This window comes from Bison bison, unplaced genomic scaffold (genome assembly GCF_000754665.1).
Source record: "Bison bison bison isolate TAMUID 2011002044 unplaced genomic scaffold, Bison_UMD1.0 scf7180017864158, whole genome shotgun sequence".
NCBI classification, from domain to species: Eukaryota; Metazoa; Chordata; class Mammalia; order Artiodactyla; family Bovidae; genus Bison; species Bison bison.
Genome location: NW_011494730.1, coordinates 262,047 through 286,335, shown reverse-complemented (window position 1 = coordinate 286,335; position 24,289 = coordinate 262,047). Strand labels below are relative to the sequence as shown.

The window sequence follows — 24,289 nt, the reverse complement described above, 5'->3', positions numbered from 1 at the left end:
TGGGCTCGGCTAGTGGAGACAGAGTCTTGGCTGTGAGCAGGGGAGGTGCTCCCACCCTTCAGAGACTCAGAGTCAGCCCCTTCGCCAAGGGGGCCTTACCTGTCTTGAGACACACGCCCAGCGTGGGGCCCACTGAATGGTGACAAAGTTCTCAGATTTTTCTTATCTGTCCACAGAAGATGGACCAGTAACAGGTCAAGGGGAGAGAGAAAAGGAGGCCTCGTGGCCCCACCCCCAGGGCCTTGGCAGGGTGTGTGTGTATCCAGCGCTGCCCCTCAATCTGGCCAGTTGGAGCAGGCTGAGGGGAGGCACTGGCGTTTTGGGGTGGGGGATGGAGGTGGAAGGTAGGGGTGCTCTTCTCTTCAGGGCCGATATGTGCTGGACAGGAACAGTCCAGTGCCTGCTTGGGCCAGTCCCATCCTCCGCTCTATTCAAACCAGTGTTGAGCTGCCATGACCTCAGTGCCTCCGTGTGTGCCCACGTGCACTCGCCATGGCTCAGATCCACGCCGCGGGCAGGTGGGCGCGCACTCGCCATGGCTCAGATCCACGCCCGCGGGCAGGTGGGCCTGAACATTATTTCCACTTGGCCCACCTCGCTGGGAATAGTTCCCTGGCTCCCACCCCAAGACGCAGCAGCACATCCGTCCCCTGGGACAGAGCTCACATTCCGAGAGAAGCGACCTCCGCTGCACTCTGAATGCTGGGCTGGTCTCGGAGACAAACACAGGTCATCAGGCAGAGTTGGAGCCATTATCCACACACGGACGTAAGGCTTGAATGGAAGGCGACATCAGGCTGCGTGTCCTCCCATCTCCATGTAGGACTTGAGAAATACTTTCAGTCCCTTTCAGGGGATTTCCCTAATGGAATTGTGCCACTGAGTTCCACCTTCCTCCCCTCCTTTGATGACGCTCTTCCTACCCCACCACCTCCTAGTCCTCCTGCCATCACAGTCTATATATGTGCATAGCCTCAGAAGAAATGACACGTTCATGGCGTGTCACACACAAAAGCACACACACGGTCGAGTGTGTAATACGAACATGGACATGGGCGTGTGCTATGAAAGTAGACCACATAAAGAGAGTGGCTCATGTCTGTGATTGGTGAGAAAAAATTGGCAAATACCTTCATCAGAATCTGGTTATCTGGAAATTGCCCAAAACAGTCATTTCCCCTTCAAATAGGACACTCCACAGAGAGCAAAGGAGTCACGAGCTGTGGGTCCCTAAAGAGTTTCCTCCCCACTTGGCCAGTCTCCCCAGGCCTATGTAATCTCAGCAAATCTTTGTGACAAATGACCTCTCTCCATGGCAGAAGTCTACCCAGACTCTAGTTCCCTTCCTGATTGTCCATTTCTGCTCCTATTGTGAGCTGGAACATATGCGCACGTTTGAACACACATATGTGAACACACACACATGAAGTCCAGGCCCACGTGGCTCCTCACATACAACATGCACTCCCTTGTGCTGTGCACCGGTCTAGTTCCCTCCACTGCACACACACATGCACACGTGCTCACAAACAGACCCCTGGATGACATGGCTTCTCCATTTAAACTTATTTAGCTTCTCCATTGGAGAAGGCAATGGCACCCCACTCCAGTACTCTTGCCTGGAAAATCCCATGGACAGAGGAGCCTGGTGGGCTGCAGTCCATGGGGTTGCGAAGAGTCGGACATGACTGAGCAACTTCACTTTCACTTTTCACTTTCATGCATTGGAGAAGGAAATGGCAACCCACTCCAATGTTCTTGCCTGGAGAATCCCAGGGACGGGGGAGCCTGGTGGGCTGGCGTCTATGGGGTCGCACAGAGTCGGACATGACTCAAGCAACTTAGCAGCAGCAGTAGCTTCTCCATTAAAACATATTTTATCTTGTCCTCCACCCTCTGCCATTAGGTGCACAAAAGCGCGCGCACACACACACACACACACATAAGCATACACAGTTGTTCACATATGTATACATATGTATACTCACCAGAACCCCAATATGGCATGGCTTCTCCTGTTTTTACATGTATGGGGTCCTGCTGCTTGTCCAGATTTATCTCCTTCACCCCAAATTCACACACATGTGCACACACACACACATCAGAACCCAAAGGATTCTCCTATTATTGCATGCCCAGGACTCTGTTACATGCCCTCATTTATCCTTCATGCCCAGCCCCCAAAGATCAGACATATGAAGATACACATATATGCGCACGCACACACAGACACACATACATTCCTACATCCAGGAGCTCACAACAGCATGGCTTTTCCTATCATGATGTGTGTTGGCCACGTGGCATTCCATCCCTCTTCTCCCACCTCCAGTGCTCACAGCCTGTCAGAACTGCTGTGGCCCTGGGAACCAGCTGGTTTGGCCCAGTTTGGAGAAGGGACGATAGTTATCCCATGTGTCCACTGTGCTCTCCTGCTTTGGGACTCCTGAGGAGAGTTAGAGATTACCCTTCACCCCAGCTGAGAAGGTTCTTGAGACCTAAATGTGACTCTTTTCTTAACCAGGGTCCCAAGCAGTAGCAGAAGAGCGGCAGGGGGTGGCTGGCTGGTGTCTCCTGGTCTCTGTACAGATTTCCAGCCCCCTTTCCCTGGCACAAAGCCTGCCCTCTGCCCTTGGCCATGGGCAGCCTTGCTGGCCTCATCATGCTCTCTTTAAGGACACTTTGTTCCTAATCCCTCCACGTCTCGTTCTCCTCCCAGAATCTTACGTCTCAGACCTAGAGTATCTGTCCCAGCTGGCTGGAACCCACATATCACCTGGCCCACCCCTCGCTGCACCTCCTCTGCTGAACCCCCAAACCCCACAAGGTCCCAGCTCCTCTGGACAAGAGACCAGGGGCCACCACAACCTTGTATCTCTGTGTGGGGTCTTTGGTTAATCCTCCAGGAGGCAGCTTTAGCCTCCCCACTCCAGGGGCCTCTACCAGGGAGGCTATTCTGCTCCCTGGAAATTTTCTTTCTCTGGGGGGCATCTTCAGGTTTGACAAGTCCAGGAGGCATGGAGTTCTTTAAGCGCCCCCCAATCCAGCTTTCCCCATCTACCCCAAAGTGAGCCTGTGCCGTGGACTTGATCCTCCTTGGAGGAAGGTGACAATGTTCACGTCAATCTAGGCTACTTTCCTCCTTCCATGATGACAGAATACGGTCAAGGTCAACTGGCCAGGAATGGGGAGCTGCTGAAGAGTAGATGGCAAAGAGCTCAAGCGTCCTAATGCCACCGGGGTTTAGAAAACAGCTTGGAAACCAGCAAAATAAAATCCAATGGCTCGAGGGCCTGTGGGATTTCCATGGAATCCACTGTTCCTCTGGCCGAGTCTCCGGGCATCCTTTGCGAGAGATCCCGCGGGTCCTTTCTCCTCCGGTCACAATGGGGAGGAGAATTTGCTCTGACCACTCTCCCACTCCTAGAGACCTTCTAGAGGAGCGGGACCCTTTGGGACATTGTCCGGAAGAATTCAAATTGGCATTCTCTGTGCATCCTCCTCTCTCCCAGACTCCAAACTCCTCTTTTTCCCTGCGAGGCTCCTGCCTTTAACTTTGCCCAAACAGGGGCTCCACCATGGGTGGTGTCAAGTCCAGGAGATGAGGACCATGTGAGCAGCCCCTGGGGGATGAGTTCTTCCTTCTGACCAGGCATGTGGGGTGGCTGTCCTCCAGCTTCAGCTCCCATCGGCAGCCAAACGATAACATCCTTTTCGGTACCCAAGGTCTGTGTCTCTGGTCTCATAGTCAAGTTCCAGGAGGCCTGCCCTCGTGGGGAAGGAGCGGCAACATGAGAGCTGTTTCCTGTTTTCTTTGGCCCCTGCAGGGCCATGGTAGAAACTTCTGACTATAGAAGAGAGTTGAGGGGCAGGTGAATTTGGCCTGAGAGAGGCATGTGCTTCCTTTGGCCTTGGCTGTCTTGGCTGGCAGCTTTAGAAACCCACAGAAGAAACAAGAGGAGGGTGAAGCCCAAGCAGCTGGCCTGGGGGCCTGCTGGTTTCCTGGTAGGTAAGGGCAGAGGGCTCTTGGCCCAACAGGCAGGCAGCAGCTCTGGTCCCCAAGTCCAGTGTGGGGCTTGGGGATGTTCTTCCAGTCTCCTTTGCTTTCCTCCACCCTGCCCCCAGGCCGGCAGTCCCCACCCCACCTGTGCCTAGGGGAACACGGGGGCCAATGATGTGCTGCAGGTCATGCTGTCTTTGCCTGGAAGCCGGCGATCGTTGAATGTGTGCATGTTGATGACGGCGTCAGTCTTGACCATCATGGGAGGCTGTGGCTTGTGCTTGACCCGACGCTGGCAGGTAAGGGAGAAGCGGATCTCGTCAGCCACGGTGCTGCAGAAGGAACGCTGGGGTCGGGGGTGGGAGGGAAAGGAGCACAGGGGTGAGGCCTGGCCATGGAACTCCAGCCAACTCCTCCCCTTCCTCCCAGAGCCTGTGCTAAGGCCTCCAGGTTTCCTTCACACCTTTTCGCCACCTGCCCTCTGCCCACTGCAAGGTGATTAGTGTGAGTTGTTGTTGTTTAGTCGCTAAGTTGTGTCCAACTCTTTTGCAACCACATGGACTGCCAGGCTCCTCTGTCCATGGGATTTCCTGGGCAAGAATACTGGAGTGGGTTGCCATTTCCTTCTCCAGGGGATCTTTCCAACCCAGGGATTGAACCTCATTTCTTGCATTGGCAGGTGGGTTCTTTACCACTGAACCACTAGGGAAGCCCAGGTAGTTTGGAGAGCAGCCCAGAAAGCATCACGTCCTTGTTGGAATCTAAGGTGATATCATCTTAGCCCCATTTTACTGATGAACAAACTGTGGTTCTGACTGGCATGCACATTAAAGTCTGAGTAGTTCACCTGCCTGACTTTTCTCTACTAGCTTCTGAGGGCAGGAACCAGCAGTTTCATCCTATGAGCCCAGCCTCCAGCTCTAGGCCTGGCTCAGAGTCAGGGCTTAAGAAACACTTGATGAATATATGGATAACCTCTGTGAAAGGGGTTCCCACTGAAGGGAGGAGTCACTTTGCTCCCATTCAGGAAAGTCTAGTACAGATTTCTCACTGGGAAGGCAGTCCCTGTAGGGCTTTTGCTGGCTTGGGTCCCTGTGGGCATCCAAGAGGGACAGCTCAAGTGCAGCACTGCCCACAGGTATCTGATGGCAGTGGCTTCTACGAGACCAGCTGCCAGAGGCTGTCCCATGGCTTGTCGAGAAGGCAGCAGGCTGTCAATGCCTCAACTTGCCCGGGGAGGCCTGGGCATCAGCACTCAGATAGGTTGTAGTTAGGTCATATGGTACTGGGGAACGAGGACTTGGCTTTGAATTCTGTCTCTTACCCTCTGTGTAACCTCACCAAGCTTCCTCTTGTTCCTCCGCTAAATGCAGGACATCTTCCCTCCCTTCCTCCCCTCTTCATTCTGCAACTATTTACCGAGACCTACTCTGTGCCATTTTCATACTGTTTATACTGTTCGTGGGGTTCTCAAGGCAAGAATACTGAAGTGGTTTGCCATTCCCTTCTCCAGTGGATCATGTTTTGTCAGAACTCTCCACCATGATCTGTCTGTTTTGGGTGGCCCTACACAGCATGACTCATAGTTTCATTGAGTTATACAAGGCTGTAGTCCATGTGACACTGAAAGATGAACTCCCCAGTTCAGTAGGTGCCCAATATTCTACTGGAGATCAGTGGAGAAATAATTCCAGAAATAATGAAGAGATGGAGCCAAAGCAAACACAACACCCAGTTGTGGATGTGACTGATGATAGAAGTAAAGTCCGATGCTGTAAAAAGCAATATTGCATAGGAACCTGGAATGTTGGGTCCATGAATCAAGGCAAATTGGAAGTGGTCAAACAGGAGATGGCAAGAGTGAACGTCGACATTCTAGGAATCAGTGAACTAAGATGGACTGGAATGGGTGAATTTAACTCAGATGACCATCATATCTCCTACTGTGGGCAAGAATCCCTTCAAAGAAATGGAGTAGCCATCATGATCAACAAAAGAGTCCAATGAAGTACTTGGATGCAGTATCAAAAACGACAGAATGATCTCTGTTCATTTCCAAGGCAAAGCATTCAGTATCACGGTAATCCAAGCCCTGACCAGTAATGCTTAAGAAGCTGAAGTTGAATGGTTCTATGAAGACCTACAAGACCTTCTAGAACTAACACCCCCAAAAGATGTCCTTTTCATTATAGGTAACTGGAATGCAAAAGTAGGAAGTCAAGAAACATCTGGAGTAACAGGCAAATTTGGCCTTGGAATACGGAATGAAGCAGGGCAAAGGCTAATAGAGTTTTGCCAAGAGAACACACTGGTCATAGCAAACACCCTCTTCCAACAACACAAGAGACGACTCTACACATGGATATCACCAGATGGTCAACACTGAAATCAGATTGATTATATTCTTTGCAGCCAAAGATGGAGAAGCCCTATACAGTCAGCAAAAACAAGACTAGGATCTGACTGTGCCTCAGATCATGAACTTCTTATTGCCAAATTCAGACTTAAATTGAAGAAAGTAGGGAAAACCACTAGACCATTCAGGTACGACCTAAGTCAAATCCCTTAATGATTATACAGTGGAAGTGAGAAACAGATTCAAGGAATTAGATATGATAGACAGAGTACCTGAAGAACTATGGATGGAGATTCATGACATTGTACAGGAGACAGGGATCAAGACCATCCCCAAGAAAAAGAAATGCAAAAAGGCAATGGTTGTCTGATGAGGCCTTACAAATAGCTGTGAGTAGAAGAGAAATGAAAAGCAAAGGAGAAAAGGAAAGATATACCTATTTGAATGCAGAGTTCCAAAGAATAACAAGGAGAGATAAGAAAGTCTTCCTCAGTGATCAATGCAAAGAAATAGAGGAAAACAATAGAATGGGAAAGACTAGAGATCTCTTCAAGAAAATTAGGGATACCAAGGGAATATTTCATGCAAAGATGGGCACAAAAAAGGACAGAAATGGTATGGACCTAACAGAAGCAGACGATATTAAGAAGAGGTGACAAGAATACACAGAAGAACTGTACAAAAAAGATCTTCATGACCCAGATAACCACAATGGTGTGATCACTCACCTAGAGCCTGACATCCTGGAATGCAAAGTCAAGTGGGCCTTAGGAAGCATCACTACGAACAAAGCTAGTGGAGGTGATGGAATTCCAGTTGAGCTATTTCAAATCCTGAAACATGATGCTGTGAAAGTGCTGCACTCAATATGCCAGCAAATTTGGAAAACTCACCACTGGCCACAGGTCTGAAAAAGGTCAGTTTTCATTCCAATCCCAAAGAAAGGCAATACCAAAGAATGTTCAAACTACCACACAATTGTACTCATCTCATACTCTAGTAAAGAAATGCTTAAAATTCTCCAAGCCAGGCTTCAACAGTATGTGAACCGTGAACTTCCAGATGTTCAAGCTGGATTTAGAAAAGGCAGAGGAACCAGAGATCAAATTGCCAACATCTGTTGGATCATTGATAAAAGCAAGAGGATTCCAGAAAAACATCTATTTCTGCTTTATTGACTACACCAAAGCCTTTGACTGCGTGGATCGCAACAAACTGTGGAAGATTCTTAAAGAGATGGGAATACCAGACCACCCAACCTGCTTCTTGAGAAATCTGTATGCAGGTCAGGAAGCAACAGTTAGAACTGGACATGAAACAACAGACTGGTTCCAAATAGGAAAAGGAGTACGTCAAGGCTGTATATTGTCACCCTGCTTATTTAACTTATATGCAGAGTACATCATGAGAATTGCTGGGCTGGATGAAGCACAAGCTGGAATCAAGATTGCCAGGAGAAATATCAAGAACCTCAGATATGCAGATAGCACCACCCTTATGGCAGAAAGTGAAGAAGAACTAAAGAGCCTCTTGATGAAAGTGAAAGAGGAGAGTGAAAAAGTGGGCTTAAAGCTCAACATTCAGAAAACTAAGATCCATGGCATCTGGTCCCATCGCTTCATGGCAAATAGATGGGGAAACAGTGGAAACAGTGTCCGACTTTTCTTTTTGGGCTCCAAAATCACTGCAGATGGTGACTGCAGCCATGAAATTAAAAGATGCTTGCTCCTTGAAAGAAAAGTTATGACCAACCTGGACAGTACATTAAAAAGCAGAGACATTACTTTGTCAACAAAGGTCCATCTAGTCAAAGCTATGGTTTTTCCAGTGGTCATGTATGGATGTGAGAGTTGGACTATAAAGAAAGCTGAGCGCTGAAGAATTGATGTTTTTGAACTGTTGGACTCTTGAAAGTCCCTTGGACTGCAAGGAGATCCAACCAGTCCATCCTAAAGGAAATCAGTCCTGAATAGTCATTGGAAGGATTGATGTTGAAGCTGAAACTCCAGTGCTTTGGCCACCTGATACGAAGAACTGACTCATTTGAAAAGACCCTGATGCTGGGAAAGATTGAAGGTGGGAGGAGAAGGGGATGACAGAGGATGAGATGGTCGGATGGCATCACTGACTCAATGGCCATGAGTTTGAGTAAACTCTGGGGTTGGTGAAGGACAGGGAGGCCTGGTGTGCTGCAGTCCATGGGGTCACAAAGAGTTGGACATGACTGAGCGACTGAACTGAACTGAGCTGAACTCTGTGCCAGGCACTGATGTTCTAGGTGTTAGGAACAGAGCACTGAAAAATACAGACAAGGTCCTAGCGCTCAGGGAACACTGATGATGGGATAGAAACAGATAATATACATGTGAACAAATAAATAGTTTCAGAAAGAGATAACGATTAAGAGAATAAAGCATTGAAATGGGATAGAGTTGGGTGGGGAGTGGGGATAGGTGGGAAAGACTACTTGAGCTTCAGCTGATGACCAGAAGACTCTAAGAATATGGGGCTCTGGGAGAAGCACAGTGCAGGGTGCTGGAACAGCATGTGCAAAGGCCCTAAGGCAGAAATGTGCTTGGCTGGTTAGGGACTAAAAACGTGGCCAGTGTGTGTGGAGCAGAGTAAGAGAGGGGAGAGTGGGAAAGAGGAAGCTGGAGAGGTGGGTAAGGACTAGATCCTGTAGGCTTTTTAGTGGAATTTGGAGCGCATTTCAATTGTAATGTAATTCTAATGTAACCTAAAGGATTTGATTGTTCTTCTTAGATGAATCATAATTTTTAAAACCATTCCCAATTATTGAACATTTAGGTTTTCTCACATTTTTTTTTCACATTACAATGAACACGTCAATGAACATTCTTGTCAATAAAATTGCACATGTTTTGGCCACTTCCATTGGGTACATTTCTAAAAGTAGAAATTGACTGATCAAAACATGTAGCCTCCTTTAAAGACTCTGGCCATACTGCAGAGTTACCTTCCAGAAACTTACACTCTTGGACTCCTCCTGAGCAATGTGGTAACATGTCCCTTTTCTCACACCTGTGAGAACTTGAACACCAAGAATCATCTTTGCCCTTCCTCTTTGCTCACTCTGGCTTACTGATTAGAAACGACTCCACTGAATTTTGGGTGGATGTGTAAGTGCATCTTATACAGAAGACTTAACTGCAATCTTCTTCCACACTTGTCCTGTCTCCTTTTCAACTTCCCTGTGAGAAGAGCTTCCCCACAGACCACTGGCCCTCCACTCAAGGTACACATTCAAATCATTCCGTACACTTTCTTAAGAAGCCATTCCCAGGGGCCACCACAGACTAATTAAAACATAGTCTCTGGGAGTGAGGCCAGGGTATTAGCACTTAAAACACTTTCTCCCTGTGATTCCAATTTGCTACTGGGACCCAGAACCACTGCCCAACCACACGTGAATTAATCAGAGGGGGTGAACCTAGCAAGCTTGGGTTAACCCTCTTAACTCTTTTTCTCTGTTAAACTTTTGATTATGGAAATTTCCAAAAATATGCAGAAATGAAGAGAACAGTATAATGAACCCCTATGTAAGCATCACGAAGCATCCACAATTACCCTAGAGGGGTTTATGCAGGGGAACGACATAGTTCGAATTAAGTTTTAAACAGGGCACCGGCTGCTGTATGGAAAGCAGCTGGTGGAGAGAAAGAGAGGAGGCAGGAAGACCCGACCAGGCTAGTGTGTGGTCCAGCTGGGGATGATGGGCATGGCCTAGCATGGAGCCAGCATGATGGGAAAGCGTGCAGAATGGGGCTGGTAGGGCTTCCTGGAGAATGGGACGCAGAGTGGGCTATGGGGGGAGGGGTGGGATCGGACACCACCTTGCCCCTGGCACCTAAGGAGTGTGAAGCCAGTGTGGCCCCTGATCTGTTCCGTACCTTCCCCGGGCCCGCTCCAGCTCTTGGAGGTTTACCTGCTCTCGCTCTGCGGTCTTGCGGAGCTTGTACACAAACTCGCCCACAGCCACCAGCACAGACAGGACCAGCCCGGCGGCGAGGACGATGAAGATGCCCCCGATCTTCTGGATGCCCAGGGCGCTGGCCTCTTTGTTTTCCTCCTCGGGACACCCGCTGCCCCGCCACCACTTCTCCTTCATGATGTGCAGCTTGTCCTCCTCCTGGAGCTGCAGGATGGCAATGGTGATCTTGTCCCGGTACGGGGAGCCTGGGTGGGGGAGAGGGGGCCCTGGCCATCAGTGGCCTTCAGCCCGTCTGTGCGCCCCTGCCAACACCCTGGCAGGGGCTAGCCACCGTCACTAGCTCTCTCAGCACACTCTTCCGAAGGGGACCCCCAGTGCCAGGAGGCCCCTCTTTTAATTCATCAATGGTGTCTCCACGGATCCAGGGTGGAGAGTCTTGCCTATGAATCCCTGTCCCCGCAGGCCTCTGGAAGGCCCAGTGTATCTGAGCTGCCTCAGCAGGGATGAAGTCAGAGAGAGGAGGCAAGACCTTAACTGACCCCCATCTCTGTCTGCTCCCGGGTCTCCTCTGCTCAGGCCTGCGCTGACCACATGAGGCTTATGACTCTGCCGTTTTGTTTCTGGGCTGAGCCCTTTCAAGGCTCAGGGGGTGATCTGAGAGAGGGAGTGGGAGGCCACGTGTGTGCAAGAGTGAACCTGGGGGTCTTGCCCACCTCTGTCCCCCGCCGCCCTCCTGTCTGCAGCCCCTGTGCTCACCCATGGGCGTGCCGATGCCATAGCCCTTGGAGTCGATGAGGCCCCCGATCTGGGTGAGGTTGCAGTTCCTCTGAGTGACGTACTCGATGGTGGTCGATTCCATGAGCAGTGCGTAGTCGGCCGTCAGCGTCCGCTGGATGCCCTCCTCGTTGTTCTTCACCAGCGCCGAAGGTTTGCTGCTCATGAAGGCCCACATCTTCTCGAAGGTGGAGATCTTGGATTTCTGGGCCACGGGGAAGCAGTGGGGGTGATGCACACACAGTTACTGACCACACAGGGGCCAAGCACTGCTCACTCTCAGCAGGGCCTGGGTCACTGAATCCTGTGCACAGTCCTTAGAGTGAGTGAGTTCCACCCACTGCTCAGATGTGGAAACTGAGGCCCTGGGAGGGTATGTCCTCAAACACGTGGCATCTGATCGTAAAGCTGAGAGTCAGACTCAGGTCCACCCACATGGAAACCCTTGACTCTTTGCTGTGGCACAAGAGGTCTTCAGGCTTTTCTTTAAAAATTTGTTTATTTCTCTAAGATTTATTAAACAATTAAACACATGTAGGTCATGTTCCAAGTGCTTTACCTGCATGAACTCACTGATTCTTCCCCATAGTCAGAGGGGACAGGTATGGGTTGGCCAAAATTTTGTTTTGGTTTTTCCATGGCATCTTATGGAAAAACCCAAATGAACTTTTCGGCCAACCCAGTACTATCACTAGCTCCAGTTTACAGATAAAAGAATGGAGTTTAGCTGTGCCTCAATTTGCCTGATTTACTCAGACACAAACTGGCAAAACCGGGCTATCTGACTCCAGAGTCCATGCTCCTAACCACTGAGCTTCCCTGCCTCTTAGAAACCGCTGTGAGGGTGGCCGGGAAGGTGGGTGGATGCTGAGGAGGGCAAAGCTCGGTGGATTCTGGGCCCCCTACTCCCACTTCAAGCAGTCCCTCTTATGCACCATGTTCCTGGGGAACGTTTGTCTCAGGCAAGGGTTCCTGTTTGTTCTCCATCAATATAGTGAAAAAGAAGCAGGGTAAGAATTGCTGAGAGGGCAGGAGAGTAGGGGTAGTCAGAGCAGGTAGTCTGGACGCCCCCTCACCCTCTGGTTCCAGGGTGTCCCGGGCTGGATGCTGCTGCCTTGGTGGAACCAGCATCCTTGACAACAGGCTGGTGTGTGGACTGTTGTGCTTGATCCCCAGCTGGGGGAACTCAGGGAGGGCCTGGGGCCAGGAGAGGTTCAGTGTCTCTTGCTGCCGGAAAGGACTGGGCAGAACAAGGTGCATGCCTTCACGAGATTTCTTGGGATCTTAGTGTCTGCCGGCTGCCTGCTCCCAGCAGGGATCAGCCCTCCATGCATCCCAGGGGAGCAGGTGGCTCTGCAGTCCCCACTGTCCCCGGCTTTTTCTGAGTCTGGCTGTGCCTGTCTGTGATATCGGCCTGTCTGACTGGCACCTGGCCCATTTCCGGGGTGCGTGATGGCATGAGTGTGCTCCAAGAGGCTGGTGTGGGGCTGGGGAGAAGGGAGAAGCTGTGACTGTCAGGAGTGGTGGGGGAGGGGGCTGGGAGGACAGTGGACCTTCGACTCTCCAGGTGCCTCCTAGTTTTAAGGGCTGTCTCTCTAAAAGTGCCTGGGGAGGAGGGAGCCCCAGAGCAGCAGGCAGCGCCTCACTCGAGATTCCACCTGAGCCCAGAATCTCTTGAGTGCCAGTGATGCCTCCTTTGGGCATAGGGTCTGAGGGCACCTTCACAGACACTCTCCTCCTGCAAGTTTATCTGCCCTGAAGCCGAAGGTCTGGGAGGGCTCAGATGCCTGGAGCCCCTCAGTGGGTTCCACTGGAGCAGCAAGCTGGCTGATCCCACTCCTGCCTATCCTCAGCCTGTCCCATGATCAGCTATTCCTGCTCCTCAACTTTTTCATCCTCCTGTAGCCCCAGATGCTCCCCACCCCAACCCCACACTTAACTGCTCTTGCCCTTAGGAACATTCCTGATTTTCAGCTCTTTGGACTCTCCAGACATCTCTTATTTTCTAGATAACTTCTGCTACCCAGACTCTGCCCCCTCCAGCTTTTCCCTCGGGTCTGCTCTAACTCTGTCCCTTTTCCTGCCCAGATTCTCATAGTCTGAAGCTTCAAACTGGCTCCAATGATCGCTGTCCCTGGGATTCACACCCTGGTGAGATCCCTTCCCCTGCAGTGTGGGCTGGGCCCAGTGACTTGCTTTTAACCCCTGCCCCCCAGGAGTGATGGGCTTCCCTGATAGCTCAGCTGGTAAAGAATCTGCCTGTACTGCAGGAGACCTGGGTTTGATTCCTGGGTCAGGAAGGTTTGCTAGAGAAGGGATAGGCTACCCCTCCCCTATTCTTGGGCATCCCTTGTGGCTCAGCTGGTAAAGAATCTGCCCGCAATGCGGGAGACCGGGTTTCCATCCCTGGGTTGGGAAGATTCCCTGGAGAAGGGAAAGGTTACCCAATGCAGTTTTCTGGCCTGGAGAATTCCATGGACTTTACAGTCCATGGGGTCGCAAAGAGTTAGACACGACTGAGCGACTTTCACTTTCACTTTTTCCACGAGTGATGGGAAATCTCACATCTGAGATTAAGTTACAGGAGAGGCTGACTTCTGCCTTGCTTGTACTCTCTCTGGCTTGCTGCTCTGATGGAAGCTCACTGCTATGCTGTGAGCTGCCCCGTGGAGAGGTCCACATGACAAGGATCAGAGGGCAGCCTCTAGCCAACAGTCAGTGGGGAGACGGAAGCCCTCAGTCCAACAGCCTAGGGGGAACTGAAGGCTGCCAACTATTACTTGAGTGAGTTTGAAAGCTGGACCTGGAGGTGCAGCGTTAGCCACCACAAGAATCCTGGCCTGTGAGAGGCCCTTTGCAGACGACCCAGCTATGCTGTGCTGATTCCTGACCCACAGACTGAGAGATCATAATATTGTTGTTTTAAGACACTAAGTTTGGGGTAATTTGTTATGTAGCAGCAGGTAACTGATATACTCTCTTACACACATGCTGACACAAGCTGCTTTTATTCCCAATATAGTCACTTTCTCAGATAATCAGTTGCAACTATTCCTCTAATAAGATTATCCAAGTCCAGTCATTCCTGCTTCCCAGGGACACACGGCCTCAGGCACTCTGCTTTCTTGGTTTGTTGTTGTTGTTTAGTTGCTAAGTCGTGTCCAGCTCTTTTCCAATCCCATAGACTGTAGCCCATTGGGCTCTTCTGTCCATGGGATTCTCCAGGCAAAAATACTAGAGTGGGTTTCTATGCCCTCTTCCAGGGGATCTTCCCAACCCAGGGATTGAACCCAGGTCTCCCATGTTGCAGGCAGATTCTTTACCACCTGAGCTACCAGGGAAGCCTGAGATATATAAAAACTAAATACTATTCTCTCATCAGTGATTTTAGCACCTCAACTCCTTTTCCATCCCAGTCCCTCCTGCTTTCCAAATTCTCCTTCTTCTCCTAGAGGTGGGAATTAGGAGTGGCTGAGGCCATCAGGGCTCCCCTTCTATCTCCCAATGTGTCCATCCATCCAACTATCTATCCTTCCATCTACATATCCATCCACCCACCCATCCACCGCCCATCTATTCTCTTTTTGTCATGTTTGTATTCTCACCTATCCTCTCACACTATCTACACACCAATTCATTCTACTAACTATGCAACTATCCACCCAGTCTTTTACCTATTTATCCATCCATCCAATACCCACCCATTCTCTTGTCCACCTACCCATCACCAACCATCCCGCCATCTCTACTCCTCACCCAGCTTACCTACTCATTCTCCCCACAACTAGCCATCAGTAACTTGACAATGAACCATTCAGGGAGCCTTATCCCATTCCCTCTGTGTCAGAAGGGATGAACTTCTCCTGTTTCTGGAAACCCTTCCCTGAGTCCTTTTCCTTAACACCCCAACACCTAGTTCCTCCTATACACAGGCCTGCCAGACATCAAAACATATGCTCTTCCCAGGAACACCCCATCATAAATGTAGACAGAAATTCCCATTGGAGGCTGGAGTGGGGAGGGACTGGTATTGGGGCTGATGGGCTTTGAGGAGAGACGCCTGCAGCAGGTAAAGGACCAGGATGAGGACGATGGGAAAGGACACCGGAGAACTTGGGCCAGTTCAGGTGAAAAGTAACAATAAAGCGGGAAGCTGGCTGTGATACTGATTTCCATAGTTCCTGCTCTCCTGGCTCCAGTGTCAGCAAATTCACTATCTCCATCACCTGCAGGCAGATGAGCCCGAAACCTGCCTCCCCAGAAAGGCCAGCCCCTGTGTTGTCTCATATCTTGGGATCGCCATTTTCCACAAAACCCACTCATGGTTTCTAATTCCCCTTAGATTCTGTCCCGTCCTTAAGTGATATTCCATGATTCCGAGTACATCCCTGAGAAACTTCCTTCTGGTACCTCTGAGGCAGGGAGGGTTACAGCCAGGGCCCTTCCTGGAATCTCAGCCCCTCTCCCACCTTCCTGGGCCGGGTCACCAGCGGTCCGAGTTCCATCACTGGCCCAAGTAGTGACCACCCCAGGGGAGGTCCCACATCACTATGGCTCCAATTCAATCCTGCCTGTCCCCCAGCTCCAGTGGGAACCATAAGAAGCGCTGTTTCAGGGCCAGTCACCCAATCAATTAATGGAATCGTTTGGAGCAGCTGATACAGGGCGACACGCCAGGACGGAGAGGCTTTTTTTATCAGTGAAATTGGCAAGAAAGTAAGTTTCAGGCTCATGACTTTCAATTCTAGCCTTCTCAAAGAAGTAAATTGATTTTCCCCAACTGAAGATATTTAATCTTGAGAATTTAACATTTCTGTACAAGAAAATGTATATAGGTATATATATATATAAACATAAATCAATTCCAAAGGGAGCTGAATCTCAGGGAATGTATGCGGGGAGGCAGTGGCAATGTGATTCCATGCGAGACCTCGGGTATTTTCCATACTGGAGAGGAGACCTTTTCCCAGATTAATTGGCTTCCTTATCCCTGGATGTGGAGTCTTTGGCCTTATTGGATCCACATACTCAAGCAGTTAATCATGTCTCTTGGGTTATTTTCATGGGGATCAGGGGGCTCCTTGAGGCCCCCACCTCTGCCCACCTTCCCAGCACAGACTTGCTGATCCTTTGGCCTAGCAGCTGCTTCTACAGACGGCATGAGGCCCTGAGGCTGGCCCGTGCAGGGGAGAGTCAGGAGGTAAGGGTTGCAGACTGGCCCCTGTAGGCAGAGTGAGGAGGTGAGGGCTACAGGCGGGGGATGGAGGTAATGGGAGAGGTTGGCCCCACTGCACTTACCTGGGTTCAAATGCCAACTCCTTCTGTGACCACAGGCAAGTGATGTTACATCTCTGAGCCTCCCTTTCCACATGGGTAAAATAGGGATACACTTAGCATAGAGCTAAGTTCCTAGGATGTGCTTGATAAATGGCTGGCATCATTCTATCTTTTTAAGCCTCCTTAATTCTCTTTAAGGCTCGGTTTTCTCATCCAGAAATTGGGGATAATAATTTCTAGAGTGCAGAGTTCCTATAGAAATGAAATGACATAAGACTCAGTGGTAGAAAACTCCAGGGCTGACAGGGTCCAGGCAGGGATACTGTAAATACGTCAAGACGGCTGAATGGAGTTCTGGTAAGCTGAGAGGGTGAGCGCCCTCCTGGCTTCCAACAATCTGTCTCTCTGCATGAGCGCTGGTTCAGTGATACTCCATCTTTCATGTTTTCAAGAAGCTGGATATGTGACTTTTTAATGCAGAAATCTCCCTATTTTAAAATGCTGATCACTAAATAATATATATAAGAAATATCTGGCCCCTAAAATCATATCTGTGGGCTCAACAGGGCTGTGTATCACCGAAAATAAACCACGAAATGAGCTGACATTCATTGCATGTATATCCTGTGTCAGGTATGGTTTGAAGTTGCTTATATAAATTATCCCCTTTAATCTTCTCAAAAATCACCTCTGTGGAGTGGGGGGGAGTATCATTGTTATACCCATTTCATAAGTGAGAAAACCGAGGCACAGAGAGCTCACCAGTAACTGAGTCATTCTCAATAACATCCCATCATCTTCGGGCCGACCCTGCACCTGTTGCTGCCCCTCGGGCCACCTGCTCGGTGTCTCTTCTATTCTGAGGGCTTCTGGGCTCCCCTGAAGTGCTCGGCTCTGCACAGAGGTACACAGCCAACCTGTGACAGAGGCACCAATCTCCTCCACAATGCCCCCTGGACCTAATCTGGAGGGACCTGGAAGATGAGAGGTTCTCCAGGTGTCTACTGGCTGTGGTTTCTCCAGGGGGCTCCTGTTTGCCTCAGGAGGGGACTACAGGGAAAAAGGAGAAAAGGAGCCAGCCAGTTTGTCCATCTTCTGGGTCAGCCATACGGAGGGACATCAGGGAAGAAAGCCTTTGCCTCTGTGTGCCTGGCCCTGGTCTAACCACTGTATACACGGTAGTTCATTGAATCTCCTTGCGGCACAGTGGGACTCAGAATCCATCATCCAGGTGAGCAGACTGAAGCTCAAAGGAATAAAGTGACTTCCCCATGGTCACCCAGCAGAGACAACAGCCAAGACTCAAGTCCTGATCTGTCTGACTCTAAGACTGATGTGACTTGACTGTGCCAGGCTGCACCACACCCAATTCTGCCTGGTCACTGCATTTCTGTCCTATTCTGCTTCTGCTAAGTGCCATCAGAGAGGCCAGCAGTCAGCTCAGGAGGAATTAGAGGTGGAGCTCGGGAGCACCCTCCTGAGACTTCCAGCCCAGGGCAGAGTCTGTTGAGCAACTGGAAGGTGGGAGTTGGACTGGACGGCCTCTCCAGGCACCTTCCAGACTCAGTTGCTAGGATGGGGCGACACTATACCCTCAGTGGGGCCTGATGGTGCCAGGGACCCTGGGAGCCTGGAAGTCTTGGTCCCCAGCTCTGTCGCTTTCCTAAGCAGCTGTGGCTCACACACAGTCTCTCCCACGTGTGATGTCTCTCCTACCGCAAGACCAAAGAGGGCTAAATCCTTGGAGAAGCTGCCTTCCAACACCCTCTCTCTTCAAAGCTCCCCAGCCCTCCCTGCTGAGAACACGCTTTCCCCACATACTCCTTTACATTTTTGCCTACATATTTTTACAGCCAAACAGCACTTTCAAAGGCCTCCTTTTTTATCTCCTAATTAATTTTTATCTTCCAAGACGGAGGGAGCACAACACAGGAGACGCTGTTTGTGATGCTTGCTGCTCCCTGTCAACTCTTCAAATGAAATTTCCTTTGGAATGACGGGCTGCCTCCAGCCACGCGTCTCCCAGGCTACAGAGTAGGGGGCAAGGGATCTGGAGCCCCGCCCCGAGAGACTGGCGCCCCACTTCCTGCAGTTGCCATCTTTGGATGGGGATGCATTCTCTGCCTCGAGTGCTCCTCTCCATCAGGGGGTGCTTTTTAAGACGGTTTGCAGCTTAACCTGGAAACAGGCTAAACGCAGAACCAAAGTTCATCTGCCCTGGGCTCTGGAACCTTCAGGGATGCTCCCTGCTGGGCTCTTAGCCTCAACACGGTCTCCTGTGTTTGCTTTACTTGCTTCCTGCCGTCTTTTCATTCCACCCTTTAATCCAGCAACGGCATCCGCTCAACGTGCAGTATTTAAGCAACTACAATGTACCAGGACTGTTCTAGGCTATGGAAGATACGGCTTCACTCTTCCCCCAAGGAATTCCTGGATGGTAGCTGGCTCCTTGGAGAAATGCTATGGACACAGGGACAAAGAGCACAGGCCTCTGAGCCAGACTACTTGGGCTCAAACCCCAACGCTGCGTTTCACCGGCTGTTAGATATGAGGCAAGAAGTATGAACTCAGGTTACTTTCGGAGCCTTCCTTTCACTGTATGTTCGATGTGGGGGTGGTAATAGTGTCTGCCTTCCAGGGATGTCATGAGGATGATAGGTGTGAATACAGGTAAAGTGCTCAGAACGTTGCCTAGCACACAGTAAGTGCTCAATAAATGTTACTGTAATTGTGGACTTTGCCAGTGTCTCCAGGACATCTAACGGCAACCTCTGGAGCCAATTCCTGTTCAACCCTAGTGCCAACCTTGCAGTACACACTCATGGGCAGGGGAGAGGCCCACCCCTCCAGGAGAAGACCCTAGAGGGGCTGTGGGAGAGGGCAGTGTGTGTGCAGACAGAGTAACCGACCATACATCAGCTCCTTTGAGCCTTGATCAATTCACCCAGCCCCTCTGGGCCTCTGATTCTCTAGGTTTAGCTCAGGTTTCCTTCCAGCTCTAATTTGAAAGCTACCATAAGGAGGCTACCCCCAGGCCTGGTACAGGTGTGGGGGAGGCGGAGGGCTTGGACTAAGCAAGGCAGGGTGGGGCGGGGCAGGGAGGAAGTAAGTTTGTCCAGGGACCTTCTGGGAGGATCTTTGCTTCTAGCTTATCATCCAAGGTGTGGTTAATGTAGCCACACTCAGGTTCCTCTCTGCCTACATAACAGTCCCATGGCTGGTGCCATTGGTAGGGAGGCTGGGCAAGAAGCACTTCATTTGAATTAAAGCAGGATACAAGGTGGCCAGACAGCAAGCGGAATTCACTGGCGATCAGGAGAGTGAGGAAGGGGAGCTGGTTCTTCAGGGGCTGTGCAGTTGCTCTTCCTGGCCCAAGGCCCCAGTGAGCCTGGGCCCTTCCGCCCCAGCATCCCAGCTGGGTGGTAGCATCTGCATCCCTCCCCGGCCCTCCTCGTTGCACCATTTGCAGGGAAGGTGGGTGAGGGCGGTGCGGGCTGCGGGAGGTGCTGCTTGATGCCGAGGACAGTAGCTCGGTGGGGAGCAGGGACCGGGCTCTTGGAAGCCAATCTGAGCATCTTAGCATGGAGGGAGGCAAGGGCATCCAATCAGCGCCAATGAGCCTGCACTGGGCTTATTTATGCTGCTTCTCTTTGATCGGGAGCCCTGCTTAGAGACGGGCTCATGTGTAATGCATGAGGGATGCTCTGGCATAGTCAAAGGGCTGGGCCGCAGCCTGGGGATTGGCAGGAGCAGGCGTGTGCATGCATGCGCGCACACACACACACACATACATGGGCCATCCTCCCACTCACACTTATGTAAGCACACCTTTGGGGACATTTAAGCAGACAGACATGTGTGCACACTCCACATATATATACATGTAGACCCTCGAGCTCATATTTCACACATAGTCACGTGTCCACATGCCCAGATCACAGGGACACAGGCACACATGTGCCCACCAGTGCATATATGCAGACACTTGTGGTCAAGCAGAAAGACACACGAGCACCCAGACAGGCTGACTCGTACGTAGGTACACATGTGCATATACATAGACACATTATATACTGCTACATGCACCGTGCATGCAGTCACATACTCACATGCTTGCTCACCCTCATGAATACATACACAGGGTTCCAGAGAGCCCCCAGTGTGCTTATGACAATGCTTTATCTCCCCTTCACTATAAATAAATACCTGGGGGTGACCTCACAGGAAGACTGCGTTTGCCAGTAGCAGCATTCCAGAGGGGAGTCTGTTTCCTCTTGTTCCTCCTCACTAAGCACGGAACTGCTTCTACTTTTGAGAAGGGAGCCCTGTGGACCGTACCCTGCCAGGCTCCTCTGTCCATGGAATTCACCAGGCAAGAATACTGGAGTGGGTTGTCATTCCCTTCTCAAGGGGATCTTCCTGACCCAGGGATTGAACCAGGCTCTCCTGCATTGCAGGCAGATTCTTTACCACCTCAGCCACCAGGGAGAGCCCATAACAGGTGAGGTCAGGGTAGCATGTAGAGGAGGGGAATGGAGTGCAGGGGAGGGGGAGGAGAGTGGCCATGCCCAGGAGGTAGAAGGCTTTCCACCCAACCCTTTCCTTCTCTTCTCACTCAGGCCTCACTGGAGGCTCAATCCATCACTCAGAGGTTCAGCCTGGAAGGAGGCAAGGGCTAGGGGATGGGGAACCAGGACCCAGTGGAAGGGAAAACACCCTAGGCTTTCAGACTGACTGAGTGCAATTGACTACTAAATAAATACATGAATGAATGGACTCAGAGCCACAGAGGTCCCAATCCTGACCATTTCTGAGAAATCATTAGAGTAGTGATTCTCAAAGTGTGGTCCCCAGACCAGCAGCATCAGCATCATCTGGAAACTCATTAGAAATGGACATTTCCAGGCCCTGCCCCAGGATCTGCTGAATCAGTAACTGCAGAGGCTGGGACCCAGCAACCTGGGGTTCCCCGAGCCTTCCAGGTGATCTGGACACACACTGAGTCTGAGAACCACGGCTTAGAACATGGGCTCTGGAGGAAGGCAGACCTGGGCCAGACCCAGGCTGCTTCAGCTGTGAGTCCTTGGGACAACTCCCTTAATGGCTCTGATCCTTAGTTTCCAAACGTGTGAAATAACTGCAATACCTACTTCACGGGATTTGTCACGAAGATTAAATGAAGCCCAGCGCAGTGCCTGGCCCACTGTGAGCTCTTAGTGGTGCCAACTATAGTTATTATTACTTTAATTTACTGGGGAACATTTATAGCTACTGGTAGTCAGGGTCAGCCAGTTTCCTAAACCCTCAGCTACTCTCGTAGAAGGTTAAAAAATGTAAGGAAGTGAGCCAGTGCTTTACAAAACAGGAGACGCAACGAAGTCATGGCCAGATCCCCATGAAAGCAGGCACCTGAGCAGGTGACAGAGGCTTTACCTGGACACCAGCATTCCACGAGTGTAACATGCTGGTAAACATTCGTAAACGCTTGCTCAAGTTTTAAGCCTTCCTTGGAGGATGCACCCCTGCTGTCCCCTCGGTGTTTCCCAGCTCACCCCAAGCTTAGGTCAGCCTCCTGGAGATGAAAGCCCCTGAGATGCAAAGCCAAGGGCAGGGAGCCTACTGGCTCCAGGGCCTGTTTGTGTATTTTTTGGGCCATGCTTCTCCTTCCCCCTTCTCCAGCTTCCTTTGATGTTCTCCTCTGATGATTTAGGGAAACACAGCATATTCATGCTGCTTGTCTCAGGTATGGAAACTTCTAGGATCTGTGCTGGGACCATCCAGTTGGTCAAATCACTACAGCTCCCCAAAGTCAATTGTTCCTAAATAGGGAGGGGCTGAGCCCTTGGGATTTCTGGCTCCGTGTGATTAAGGAAGGACAGTGAAGGGAGGGAGAGGGTCTCACCTTGAAGAAGGTCATGGTGGCCCCGTCTTTGACTGCCCCATACTCGATTTTGGTTTGCTTGGCCAGGTCATCCGCAGAGTCTATGGGTGATTCCATGCGCTCCACGGTCAGAAAGGCAGCCAGGTTGGCCGTGTAGGAGGAGATGATGATCAGCGTGAAGAACCACCAGATGCCACCAATGATGCGTGTGGACAGGGCTTTGGGCATCAGTTCAGACCCTGGGAGGAAGGAGGAGACAAATAGTCCCTGAAAATGCCCAAACCAGGGCTGCTGGGTCCTCTGGGTCACAGACTCCACTGATAATCTAGTAACAGCTGAGACCTCTTCCTTAGACCAGTGGTTCTCAAAGTGTAGTTCCTGGACTGACAGCATCACCTGGGAACTTGTTAGAAAGGCACACTCTCAGGTCCCACCCAGGACCTACTGAATCAGTAACTTTAGGGATGAGGCCCAGCAATCTGGGTTCAGTAAGCCCTCTAGGTGATTCTGATCTGGGCTAACATTCAAGAACCACGGCTTGACAAAAACACACACAAGCAGAATGTTTATTTCACAGGTGTGTCAGACCCTCTGATGCGTGTCTGTGAACCACACGTGTGGTCCCAGGCTCTGAGCACCTGCATGTGTCCCAAGTTCAAGAACCCCTGGGTTCTTGAGTAAATCCTGCTCTCAGCTCTCTGTGTGGTCTTGTGCCCGTCATTTTCTCTCTTTGGAACTCAGCAAAGCATCGTCCTTCCTCTGTCCCAGCCTCACAAAAATACCACGGTGCTGCTGCAATGACATAATTCGAGGAGGAAAGTGTGTTGGAAATGCGAGTGGTATACAAATATAAGATTGCTGTACGATGCTTTGCAGGCGGAGAAAAATCAACATTTTTCGAAGCTCTTTGCTGAAATAGAAAGAGTGCCGATCACTCTTCCTTCCCGACCTTGGGTGCGGAGCACAGTTTAGCTGAAACCTTCTAACTGAAGTAATTAACTAGGCGGCTTTCAAGAGATTTAAATAGCAAGTGACTCCTGAACTTTCCAGAATATTTGGACCTGCATCTGAAAAGCGTCTGTTTTGATGTGGATGATTTTTTTTTCTCAAAGAAATCACTCAAGGGAGAGTTTTTCAAATACATACCCATTTTTCTCCCTCCTAATCAAAACCTCACGGGGAATACATCAGGGGCCAATGCTTTGAATAGCAGCAGGAGGTGGAAGAGAAGCTATTACTGTGTGGCGGGGCCTTCAGGTTCTTTCCTAACTGTCACTGAGCAGAGATGATGGACAGAACAGCAAGGTGAGGCTTCAGGACGCTCATTAGTCGTGGGGGCAGAATGAGGCGCTTCCCCCTCAAGCTGCCTGGCACTTCCCAGCTGCTGGAGACCACTCCCCCACCCCCACCCCAGCCTCATCCACCTGGCCCTCCCCCAAACGAGGGGCTGGAGGTGCCCCCAAAGGGAGAATGACTTATTTTAGTTGTTTGCTTGGTGAGCTCGGTCAGGCTCTGTTGGACCCCACCCCTGGCCTCTGTCACGGCTGAGAGTTTGCTCGGGTCCAGGGTCCTTCATTCACAGGGCCTGGCAGGTCGTGGGCACTCAGGACACGCTGAGATAACATCAGTCATGCACGCCTGCGGCACTTGCTGGTAGATATCACTGAGGACCAGGGTTTGTGCCAGGCCTTGAGGATACACATATGAGAGAGGGAGAGGGACATTCTTTGCCCCTTGGATCTCCTTCCCTCCTTGGCCCCCTTTTTGTCCCTTTGTGGGGCCCTAACCCAGGCAGAGACTTTGGTCCTTGCCTCCCTCCTCATTCCCTGAGATAAGAGGCTCTGACAGTGGCTCCGTAGACAGAGGCAATCCGCATTTGGCTTCTGGTCATCAGGGACTGTGGGGGTAGGGTTCTTCTGGGGGTCTTTCCTGGCTGGGGTCCCCTCCCGCTCTGCTTGTCCTCCAGCCTCTGCTCCTTGCAGGTGCTCTGCTTTCTGAGATATTTGAGCAGCTGCAAATCTTTCCAGAAGCTAGGCTACCAGCGGGGGG

General features: G+C 50.8%; 1 protein-coding gene across 4 annotated transcripts in view; it reads right to left on the bottom strand.

The window, feature by feature from the left end:
- Nucleotides 1–1,837: 1,837 nt before the first annotated feature.
- Nucleotides 1,838–24,289, bottom strand: part of GRIK3 (glutamate receptor, ionotropic, kainate 3) — a 247,288-nt gene continuing 224,836 nt past the window's right edge. For 3 of the 4 annotated variants that reach the window (XM_010841149.1, XM_010841150.1, XM_010841153.1), the window contains 4 exons: nucleotides 22,262–22,479; nucleotides 11,065–11,287; nucleotides 10,303–10,553; nucleotides 1,838–4,346 (listed from right to left, as the gene is read on the bottom strand). In XM_010841149.1, the coding sequence (XP_010839451.1) occupies nucleotides 4,152–4,346; nucleotides 10,303–10,553; nucleotides 11,065–11,287; nucleotides 22,262–22,479 (887 nt within the window). In that variant the 3' untranslated portion in view covers nucleotides 1,838–4,151. The remainder of the gene's footprint in view (nucleotides 4,347–10,302; nucleotides 10,554–11,064; nucleotides 11,288–22,261; nucleotides 22,480–24,289) is intronic. The other variant, XM_010841151.1, reaches the window with a different exon arrangement.